Here is an 11,557-nt window from a genome sequence, read left to right on the forward strand (position 1 = left end):
GAGGTTATTTTGCCTATCTGAGATGATGCCTTGGGGCACAGCAAAGTAAAACTCCTGTGACATAACAAGAGAAATTAGGAGATGTAATAGGAAATAATAATTAACAAGAGAAACTGTTGTGTGGTTTTGGGCCAGCATCTCTTCTTTGTTTTGGTCACTTGGACTCTCCTCATACCTTACATCAACTACAGCACCAATCCAGCCTCTGCTGAACGGTCCCTAACACGGACATGGCTCAGCGGTGGACCTGGCAGTGCCAGGTGTTGGACTCGATGATCTTGGAGATCTGTTCCAACCTACAGGATTCCAGGATCACATGGACATCAGCCTCACACCAGCAAAGCCACCTCCACATCCCATCTCAGTCTGCCCAAGGGAGCCCGTGGCTGGATGTGCTGATGGCTTTGTAGCCGATGGCTTTGCTGGAAGCCCGGGAGGCAGCACAGGGCTGGGGTGCCCAGGGAGCAGCCTTACAGCAGCTGAGGCATCACAAACCTGGGGAAGGGCCCAAGTGCACAACGCACACACAACGCACACACACAGCGTACAAAACATTTATTCGGACCAGTCTGCCTGCACAGGACGCTCAGCAGTGCCTTCACCCCCGGCACCGGCGCACGCAGCTCCCAACCCCCTGGAGCCACCCACTTGCCTCGAATGGAGCACAACAGGGAAAGCAACCAAGGCAAGAAATCCATCCTCTCCCTGAGGAGCAGGAGGCCCCTTTCAGCTGCTTCCCACCAGACCTTGGCAGGAGTCGGGGCTGGCTCTGGGCCACCAGCCCAGCCCAGTTGGGAGCCAGGGAAAGCCGTGGTGCTGCTCTGGCAACATGCTTCCCCTTCCTCAGAAAGAAAAGACACCCAAAAAAAGAAACATTTCACTTTTCCACTTGGAAAATCCTTCTGCAGTATCAGTCTGATGGCTTGGAAAAGTCTTTCTGGAAGCGAGGGGGAGAGGAGGTGAGAGGATGCACTGGGTGGTCTCATATCAAACACCACAAGTGACACCTTTGGCACATCCAGCCTTCATTTACTTCACAGCAGCAGAACTTGTGGTGATCAGGTTTCTTTCCCCACAGCCTTTTGTAAAACCCAGTCCCAGGGAAAACATGTCCCATCCTTGTGCCACAGCACGTCCTCCACGTGGCAGCTTCCACGGAGCCCTGGCTGCTTCTGCACCCACACACCAAGCCCCTCTTGGCATGGTGGGTTTTAAAAAACCCTCAACCAAGCAGCATCACAGATTCCTCTTTTTTTTTTTTTAAGGCATTTGCTGGCTCGCTGGCATTTTCTCCTGGATCTCCTCGTACTTGGGCGGAGGGGTGAGGGGCTCTATTGTGATAGGGACACTGCTGTTGCCCTGTGCCAGATTTAGCCTGATGTCCTTCAGGTGCAGCTTCTCTGATTTGATCCTGCGGACCTTGAGGGGCTTCAGGCGCTTGCTGAGGCGGGAGCTGTGCCGGCTGGGCTGCCTCTCCGGGCTGGGCTCTGTGCCCGCGGCTCCCGGGGCCTGGCTGCTGTCATCCAGCCCCGCCAAGGACTCATAGGAGGGCAGGGAGATGCTGAGCCTGTTGCTCCTGTCTGAGTCTCTGGGCTCAGAGTAGCCCGTGTTCATCACCTCCTCGTAGCTGGGCACGTAGTACTGGGAAGAGACGTCTTCATCCTCTTCTTGACTAGAGGGGAAAGAGTTAAGGCTGTGGGTAGCACATCACTTCAGCTTCGTTGTGGGGAGGGGATGGAGAGGAAAGAATAAAACCACCCCACCCCACCAGAAATAGTTTTTGCCCTTCTGCATTATATGCCAGTTTCCTTTTGCTTGACAGAACAAATCATGACCCCACCTAAGTTCAGATACATTTTCCTTGTGATTTATGGCCATCTTTGATTATCACTTTCTCTGCCCACAGACCCTTTTCTATTGCCCAGTGGTGATTTCTTCCCTCAAAAGAGCATCAGTTTTACTCCTCCACTCTCAAAACCCAGTCAAAATACATTAGAAAAGGACATCACCCCTCTGTCTTTGTCATTCTGATGTCTTATGGGTTGGGTACCTTGGGGTCTTCTGCAGAGAGATTCAACTCTGCTCTATGCCACCATCTCTGCACAGGTACCTGCACTCACTACTTGCCATTTCCTTGGCATTCTGAAGTTACCTTTCCAATCAAACATGGAAAATCAGTTTTCTGGGTGGATCTGAAGACCCTGACAAGAGCCAGCAGAGCCATTGTCCCCTCCTGTCCCCTTGCACCCTACATCGTCCCAATGCTCCCCTGCCTCTCTCTGCACAGCGAGCTGTGTCGGTGGACACGGACTTCCCCTGCGCCTGTGTTTGTGCTGCGGCAGCAGCCTCTGCTCTGCTCCACGAAGCTCCCTGAGTAAACAGCAGAGCCCTGCAGACTTTCACCGGGTCTAAACTCCATGGCCAGTCTTCAAGGCTGTTTGGCACCTTGGCTGCAACCAGCGAGGCAGAGACAGCCCCTCTCCTGCCCCTCTGGCTGCTCTCCCAGTGTGTGGCAGGAGCCTGCTGCTCTCTGCGTTACCCACGACCCTGCCCAGTGTTCTCTCAGCTCGCTCCTGTGAGCCAACAGAACCAGAAGTGGCACCTCTCCCAGTGCTGCCTTCACCACAGCTCTGTGTAGACCCCACCTCACAAACCAACAAGGCTCCCTTACACTTACAGCTGCAAAAACGCAGCTGGAATCATTCCTTTCCTGTCTCCAGGACATATCAAAACCCTAAACCACAGCATGAGCATCCTTATTTCAGCACACGCTGCCTTCCCCTCCTTACTCCAGATCTTCCTGAGCAACAACAGCCCTTGGTTTCATTCCCACACCCGATCCCGCTCCCTTTGTCCCCAGAATGCCTCCTCCTCACCTGTCCTCCTGCTGCGAGGGCTCCGCAGACACCTGGCGCTGCACGTGAGTGATGGCCAAGTCTTCGCTCTGCCTCTTCTTGTCACGGATGTTGAGGCAGATGGAGAGCAGGAGCAGCAGCAGACCTGCCCCCACCAGCACGTAGGCCACCGAGAAGGTCTTGCTCTTCAGGATGCCCCCGGAGCCGCGGTCGGGCTTGCTGCTGTTCCCGGCGTGGCTGCCAGGCTTGTCGGGGGGCCCGAAGCCGGGCACGAGGTTCCACACAGCCATGATGATGCCGAGGACGAGCATGCCCAGCCCGATGGCTGTCAGGGCGTAGTGGGACCCATTGGCCCGGGACTGGGCCATGGCTGCTGGAGGGCCGGGCTGTGCCCACGTCACCGCATGGCTCAGGGCAGGGGGGCTGCAGCCCTGCTGGCATGCGTGCGGCCCCCTCCCCGGGCAGGCAGCGAGCTCTGGGGGCAGAAGGGAAGCTGCGGTGAGTGCATGGCAAACAGCAAAGGCTCTGCAGCCACCACGACACCGATTCATCCAACTAACGCTGGAATCTCACGCTGCCGTGCCTGAGGAGTGCACATCAGGATAGAGCAGGGCAGCTGGATCCTTCCTGCCCATTCCCATTCCCACCCCTTGCTACTTTCTCAGCTGTAATATCCACCAACCTTTGAAAACAATCAAATCGCTGATGTTTGCTAAGGGCTTAGATTTCCTGTCCTTAGGAGTGTGATAGCTTCACAGCACCAAAAGAAGGCCATCAAAATCTATTTCAAGAGCTGTTGTCAATGCAAACCAACCTGGAAATGCTCAGAAACACCTCTCTAGCTGAACAGTTTCTCCTCTCCCCCTGTTTGGGAGGGAGAAGGGCTCCTCACGGCGCTGGCTGCCTGCCCTGGAACGCCCTCCTGCCCGGAGAACAGAAACCAAAACTGCCTCTCTCCCAGCCAACTCGACCCTGTGGCTTCCCCTGGCTGCTGCTGGCAAGGGCTGCTGGGATGGGGAACCCTCGGTAGGGCCCCTGGCTCACTTCAGGCCGGCTCTCGCCCTCCCTGGAGCAACACACGCTAGTGTTGAGTGCCCTGGCTGGATCCCTCAGGGATGTCTGAGCACCAACATTCCCGACCAGCCAGGCCACGGGTGGGAGCTCCTCCTCTACCGCTTCCTCTGAATGTTTTCCAAGTCACCGGGACCAGACGTGCTTGATTTCCAAAAATAAGCACACGGAGCCACATCTCCTACCAACTCGCCTCCCTGACCTCAGGTCCCGTGACCCACGGGTGGCCAGCCTGCATCCTCACAGCTGAACTGCCCCATCTCCACCCCAGTGAGCCTTGCAGATTTATGGATGTGCCATGTCAGGGATCTCTCCTTCCCTCCCCAGCTTCTTGATGCTGGGTTGGGCTCGAGGTGGCCCTGGGCTGTGCTGTCAGTGGTGCTATATCCACACACCCCCCCACAACCTTCAGCTCAGCCCTCTTGAGCTCAAAAGCTTCATGTTTGCTTGTTTAGCTTGAGCACACGCCCAGTTTGCAGGGTCAAGGGCCAGGATAAAGCAGCACTCCCAGAAAACAGAGTGGCTGCAGCAGGAAAAGGCACGCACGCAAACCCGGCGAGGAGGAATCTGCAGAGAAACTTCCCCGATCCCTGCCTGAGCTCCAGCATGGCTGTGGAGACTCCTGGAGGGGTGTCCCAGCCCCTCTGGACACATCCCAGGCCCCACATGGGTCTGGGCAGGGTAAAGTCTTGGCTCCCACAGTTTGCTGGGGTTCTGGGACACTCAGGAGCCGCCGATCCCAGGCCCATGGGAGCTGCCACAGGCAGGCAGGGGCAAGCCTGTCATTCCCTGCCGTGCCCAGCTCCAGCATGGGGCTGCTGCTCTGTGTGCTCCTGGGGGAAGGCATCCCCTGATTCCAGCTTTAATTCCATCCTAGTGAGCAGCTGTTGAGGATGTGGAAAACACTGCATCCAAAACGTCCTCACCAGCATTCCAAGAGCCATCCTCCCACCCAAGCACTTCCAAGCCTGTGACTGGTGGTACCAGCACTGGCCTCTGCCCTCCCACACAAAGGTTTCGCTCTCTGCTTGTGCCCTGTGGGGTTTTTTCCTCACCTGATAATGCAGCTGAGCTCCCATCCTTGTCACAAACACATCAGCCAGCCAAGACTTCACCTGAGAACACCTGTGATGGCCTTGGGGCAGGAAAACCACACCGCACCCATGGTGGGCACAGAACACACACAGGGCTGGTCACCTCTACCCATAGTGTCTAAACCTCTGTGGCTGTTCACAGCCTCTGTGGCTCCCCTCAGGCACCTCAATCCTGGAAGCGGGCAGGATTTAAGCTCCTACATCACCTCTGTGCCTGGAAGTTTTTCACAGATCCCTTGCAGTGCTACCCATCAGCCCAGCAATCAGATTAAAGCAGGAGACTTTCTATTCCAGTCTATCTCTCCATTGAATTAGCTGCTCTCCTGGCTTTCCAGAGCTGTTCCTATCGCTGCTCCAACAGTGCCCTGACGTCAGTATCCTGGGAAGGGAGCTGCTGCTGTCTCTGCCTCAGGTCCAGCATCCCCGGTGCTGTCTGGATGCTCATCCCACCCTCACAGAATGGTTTGGATGGGAAGAGACCTTAAAACCCATCTTGTTCCACCCCCTGCCATGGGCAGGGACACCTTCCACTATCCCAGGTTGCTCCAAGGTCCATCCAACCTGGCCTTGAATACTTCTAGGGGTGGGACAGCCACAGCTTCTCTGGGCAACCTGTGCCAGGGCCTCACCACCCTCACAGGGAGGAATTTCTTCCTAAATACCCAGTCCAAATCATCCCTCTTTAAAACCATCTCCCCTTGTCCTTTCCCAACAGGCCCTGTAAAAAGTTTGTCCCCACATCAGGTGGGTGAGTGGTGCCTGAGCGCTTCAGCCCCCTACAGCCCCCTTCCCCTTTCCTCTGCATTCAAGCCAGACCCCTCTCCATCCCATTCCCTGCTTGCCCATGCCCTGCCCTGGCAATGATTTACACCAGAATCTCTGAACCATTAAACTCCTCCAGCAGGGCTGCAAAGCCCGGGGGCCACCCACACCTCTTCTGGGCTTCCTGCACCTCTCCCCTACTCCTGCAGGCTGCCAGAGCCCTTCGGGACGCTCTTTCGACATGGCCAAGTGATAATTGGGCATGGGAAGGTTCAGGATAAGCCCGAACCACACACCCTGGAGGCTTTGGCACAGGCGCCCAGGTGGCGCAGCAGCAGGAACAGCTTCCCTCTGTGGGAGACAGATCCCCCCCGACAGGGTCAGCCCTGGATCACGTTCCGCATCCCGGTGCTCCTGGAGGAGCTTCGGCCCCGGCCCCGCTGGGTGACTCACGAGGAAGCCCGACACCCCCCGCTGCCCTCAGCAGCACCCACGCTCCTTTGCCTTCCACAACCTTTGGATTTTCCCTGCCATGACATCACCTTCCCACTCACGCTCCAGCAGCAACACCTTTGTCACAGGATCACGAGAGATGAGTCTGCAGTCCAGGGAACAGGTCAAACCCCGATGCAGTCACCAGACGTGGGATGAGCTCCAGGGCTTCCTTGCTCCCCAGGAGTCATCAGAGCACGGCTCCCAGGACAACACTACAGAGCAACACAGCCCCTCGGAGCTGCCTCCAAAAACCAGGCTGTGACTCCATCACCAGTCATACCACTAATTTTCTGGAAAACTCTGGGGGAAAATAAACTCGTTCTCCAACCATTCGAAGATTCCAGAGTCTCCTCTGTGTTAGATTACAAGGCTCTCCCTTCATCCTCATGCTTCCACCCAGAGAACCTGCTCATTAACCCCCTTCCCTGCTAATTGCTGGCCCAACACATCCTCAGGAGCTCACTCCTGCAGTGGCCACAACCTCGTGCTGAGCCCTCGTTACACAGGGGTTCAACCCATCAGGAACACAAAACTCCATGTGGGGTCTAAAAAGCAACAGATCAGGACTTGTGAGGTATTTTCATAGAATCCCAGAATGTCTGGGTTTGGAAGGGATCTTAAAGACCATCTCCTTCCAACTCCCTGCCATGGTTTCTCTCTTTTTGGCCCTTCTTGCTATTCCTGTTACCCCTGCCCCAGAAACAGGGATATTTCCGGCCAGATGCAGCCCAGGGGATGCAGGGAATACCCAGAGAAATCCAGCTGAGTTAGGAAAAGAAGCATTGCTGCTGATTTAGCCAATTTCTGATCTTTTGGACAAATCCCAGCCCATTTTAGAGCATCTCACCAGGGAATAAGAACCTGGAGGGACAGCCCCATGCAGACTATCAGGACTTTTCCACATTTTGCTTATACTTCCTGCCTAGAGCACAAAAGAACACGTCCACATGTCCATTGCCCCGGCATTCCCTACAGACATTTAAGAGCTATTTTACCCTCTTTTTTTCTTAAATTTCATTTTTAACAACCCTTCCTCAGCTGTACATTGTAGACAGCGCTGGGGGAACAGCGATGTTTTCCTCAAACCCCGCCCAAGGCTCTCCCCCCTCTCCCACTCCAGAGGGAGCCCAGGGCCCCCAGCTCTGCCACTTCCTGCAAAACAAGGGCGTCATGGGAAAGCCCATTCCCAGGCTCAGGATGCTGCAATCCACCCCGCTGGCTGTGGCCTCCACAGCAGAACAACCGTGCCAGGGCTCACAAAACACCCCATTTCCACAACATGGTGCCTGACCATTCCCAAGCCACATGCCTCTGCCTCTGCTGTGTCCCTGGGAATTCCCAAGGGTTTCTGAAGCAGCACGGACCACACAGGCCACGGCAGGCGTTCTCCAGAGCTGTAATCATGACTGTGCAGCAGCCATCACCTTGGCCTTTGGCACTGAGATATAAGAAACTGCCTCCCAGACTCCTTCTCCCCATAATTCCATTACATCCATCCAAGCGGCGCCTGCTGCACAGTGGTAATGGACAGAGACAGAGAGTCCCTTTACATTTGTGTTTCAGGACGTTGCCATTTGTTCCTGGGGACAATGCTGCCGTGGCCACCGAGGCCACGCTGGCACGGGCTCTCGGCAGGTCGGCGAGCCCTCGCTGTGCCCTGGTCACTGTGTAAACACGGTCCTGTGGCTGTTCCTGGTCCAGGCTCTGGGATCGGCACGGGGAGCAACTGCCAGACTAATGCTTTCAGGGCCAGCTCTGCTAAACCAGGGATGGGGGCTTGGGGTGATGCCTACGATTTTTAGCTTTTTATATTTTTCATACATTTGTAGCTTTTTAGATTGTTGATGCATGGCTGTAGCTTCTAGTACTTTTTCCTATCTTTCTTCCCTACATTTAGGAACAATAAGCTAACCTTATAGACACTTCCCTAAAATATTGTTTAGTCTCATTCCAAGAAGAGAACCAGCTACTAGGACTTTCTGTTTTCCAACCAGAATGTGGACCGGACGTAACAAAAGCGGGGCAAAAGAAGCCTCTGGACTGCTTCCAGTGTGGCAGGACCCCAGGAATTATCTTCAGGTTGCCCAGAGAAGCTGTGGCTGTCCTACCCTTAACCAACTAACCCTTTAATTGGACAGTATATGATGAGTGTACTGATCGACTAACCTTATAAGAACTGTAGAATTACCATACCATATTGTGTACCTGAAAGCTTTCAAGTAAAGGTTTGCTTTTATATTCACTCTAATGTCGTTGGGAAGATCTATTCAATTTTCCAGGCAGCAGGGGTGCTCACCTCTCTTCGGGGAGCTGAATTCCCTGTGCACCTCGGCCTGGGAAAGCATGCCTGCGTGGGAAAATCCCAGCACTTTGACTTTTTCTCCTTCCTGCTTTCCTTTGGACACCACTTTGCACCTCTGAGTTTGGAATTTTTTTTAATTCTCCTAATCTGCTGTTTCCGCTGAGATAAAGCCATTCCTCTGCAGCCTCCTCCTGGTTTTTGTTCTGGAACCTCTCCCCGTCTCCGTGCCAGATAACACCCAGATAACACACCCTCCTCCAGAGCCTTCCAGCACTAGACCTTATCCATCTGCCCTTTTGATGTCCTCTGAAGCAGAACCCAGCATTTCCCCTTCCTCTCAGCCCTTCTGGAGTGCTTTATGCCGGAGCCCCTGGATGATTATCTCCCCTTCCTGCAAGCCACTAACCTGGCACCTCACGCTGCCATCGGCCTCGCCTCCTTCGTCATCCTCTGCCTGGATTTCCAGCAACGCCTTTTTCCCCAACACAGCATCACCTCTCCCCATGCTTTTCCAACGAATAAGACACACAAAGAAAACCCACTGTGGATGGTCCAGGAGCCCCCAGGGCAGAAAAGGAGTGAGAGGTGACGCTGGAGGACACAGAGCCAGCCCGGGGACACGGAGCTGGCTGGGCAGCCAAGCGACACGGAGCAGCCAGGCACAGAGCAGCAGTGTTCCGCAAGGTGGGCACAGGTATTTTGATAGGGGTGGAGGTTGCACCAGGTCACCTGCACTGCTCACACAGGATATTCAGCTGCTTCCACGGAGCCCTGACATCAGTTTCTGCCTGTGAAATACACTGGGAATGAGAAAAGCATGGAGCAGCATTGGGAAGCAGACACATACCTGGGCTGCCGGAGGGATCCCTCCTCCTGGGCTCCAGGTGAGAGAGCAGGCAGACAGCCCTGCCCAGCCCTGGCCCTCTGGCATCTCCCACGGCACCGCCACGGCGCCAGGCACCAACACTCAGCTCTCTCCAGGGCACCGATGGCCAAACATTCCTCCTTTTCCAGGCATTTCCCTTCCCAAAGGTTTTCCAGCCTGTGTAATTACACAGCTAAAATCAAAGGCATTTCACATACTTCCGAGTCACCTCAGTCCAGGGCTGGTTCACCAGCCCCACACCCACATGTTCCCCACTGACACCTGGGAGATTTCCCTTTCTGGCTCTCATGCCAGGACATCTGGGGCTGTGGACAGCTGCAGGATGCTTGGATTTGTTGTAGAGGGATGTGTTGTGGCAGCATCCCATCTGGCCTAGGTCTGCTCCAGAGAGGCTTTAAGGAGCCAGAAGGCCAGGGCCACACCTCCTGGTGCAGCTTCACCTCACCAGGCTCCATCCACCACGCAGAGCCAAGGGTAGCCCATCTCACACGGGACACACTCATGGAACCGCTGGCTTCTGCTCACATATCCACACTTCCCAACAAACCCTGCTACCCTGGGCTCAGCACCACTTGTCCCCACCATGTCACCTCCAAAAATCAAACACCAACATCAGCAGGAAACCACTCTGGGACACGCTTGGGAGACACCTGCGGGTTTGCTGAGCCCCTCAAAGCTCCAGGCCACTCTTTCTTCGGCGGGAACGTCACGACAGGAAGGGTCGAACCCCCAGTGACCGGCGCTCGGCTCCTGGACCGCCCGGCCCCGACCTGGCCCGTGCAGGTGTCCTTCTCCTTGGCTTTGTTTGCTTTCCCAGCAGCCTGGCCCACACACCGCTCCTGCACCTTCCCGGGGACGGACGCCGCCAGCCGCGGGCTCGTGATCCGTGACACCCCTGTGGGGCTGCCACCCGTGGGAACCGGCTGCGGGGTGGGTTTGCCGTGGGGGATTGCCTGACCCCCTCCCTGCCGCTGATCCTTCCTCAAAGTGCCAGCTGATCCTTCCCGAAACCACAGCCGCTCTTCTCCCCACTGCTAGCACGGCCCCCCGGTCCCTGACAGGGCTGACGAGGTGCCCGAGCCCAGGTGCTCCCAGGGGGGACCCCAAGGCACCGCCGCTCCCCAGACGCCGCCGCTCCAACCCTGGAGTGCGCGACCGCGCTTTGGGGGTCTTTGCTCCTGTTTTGAGGGGTGTTTGCCCCGCTTTGCAGGTGTTTCCACCAGCTTTGGAAGTGATTCCAGCTCAGCCCGAGCCGGACCCAGCTCCCACTGCCTCCCGTTCCCGGTCTCCGTTCCCGGCGGAACCGAGCCCAGTCCGCCCCGCTCCCGGTTCCCAGCGCTCCGAAGGATTCCAGAACAGGGGGTCCCGTCCCTTCCCGGCTCCCCCGACCCCACGTACCTCCGGCGGCGGCTGCGGTGGGTCCGGCGGGGCCGCTCCGCCCTCCCCGGCCCGGCCCTCCCGGGGCGGCGCTTCCCGGGACAGGCCCCGCCACTCCCCGGCCCCGGGCACCGGGATCCGTTCCGGGAAACCGGGAGAGCCGCGGGGGCGGAATCGAAGGGATTTCCGAAAGCAGTAGGGAGACCACTAGAGAGACCCCCAAACCCAGGTGTGGGTCACACTGGGGATGCCGATCGGGTCACCCCCTCGGAGCAGTTGCAGCCCCCATCTCTGCTTTCATGGAATCCCGGAATGGTTTGGGCTGGAAGGGACCTGAAAGACCATATCGTTCCACCCCCCGCCATGGGCAGGACACTTTCCACTATCCCAGGTTACTCCGAGCCCCACCCCAACCTGGCCTTGGACACTGCCAGGGATGGGGCAGCCACAGCTTCTCTGGGCACCCTGTGCCAGGATCTCACCACCCTCCCATGGGAAAATTTATTCCCAACACCTAATGCAAGTTTTAGTTTTTATTCTAATAGTTTAAAACCCATCTTTCAATGGACCTGCTTTGTAAAACTGTCTTTTACTGATGAGTGGAGCTTTTTCTCAATCAGTTCCAAGCTGTGTTTGCAGAAGCCTCATTTTGAGGAAATACAATCACTCAGGCTCATCACTGCATTCAACAGAGCAAAGCCAATATCCCTGCAAA

The 11,557-nt window shown here is 56.1% G+C and overlaps 1 protein-coding gene across 4 annotated transcripts; it reads right to left on the reverse strand.

Moving 5' to 3' along the window:
• Positions 1-538: 538 nt before the first annotated feature.
• TMEM51 (transmembrane protein 51) lies at positions 539-10,934 on the reverse strand. 4 transcript variants are annotated; one of them, XM_048326565.1, is made up of 4 exons: positions 10,864-10,918; positions 9,427-9,621; positions 2,877-3,330; positions 539-1,672 (listed from the first exon to the last, which is right to left on the reverse strand). In XM_048326565.1, exons 3-4 carry the CDS (start codon positions 3,221-3,223, stop codon positions 1,261-1,263), a joined length of 759 nt encoding a protein of 252 aa, XP_048182522.1. In that variant the 5' UTR covers positions 3,224-3,330; positions 9,427-9,621; positions 10,864-10,918; the 3' UTR covers positions 539-1,260. The 4 variants fall into 4 exon arrangements, with proteins under 4 accessions (XP_048182522.1, XP_048182523.1, XP_048182521.1 ...); XM_048326566.1 differs by lacking the exon at positions 9,427-9,621 and having other exon boundaries at positions 10,864-10,934; XM_048326564.1 differs by lacking the exons at positions 9,427-9,621; positions 10,864-10,918 and adding an exon at positions 3,670-5,543.
• Positions 10,935-11,557: the final 623 nt, after the last annotated feature.

The sequence above is a fragment of the Corvus hawaiiensis genome, chromosome 22, assembly GCF_020740725.1.
Source record: "Corvus hawaiiensis isolate bCorHaw1 chromosome 22, bCorHaw1.pri.cur, whole genome shotgun sequence".
NCBI lineage: Eukaryota > Metazoa > Chordata > Aves > Passeriformes > Corvidae > Corvus > Corvus hawaiiensis.

Excerpts from the sequence above, each read along its gene's own strand:
- TMEM51 (XM_048326563.1), bottom strand. The coding sequence starts at position 3,406 with ATGAATCGGTGTCGTGGTGGCTGCAGAGCCTTTGCTGTTTGCCATGCA. Across the intron at positions 1,673-2,876 it reads CCCTCGCAGCAGGAGGACAG|TCAAGAAGAGGATGAAGACG; the intron begins GTGAGGAGGAGG and ends TTTCCCCTCTAG.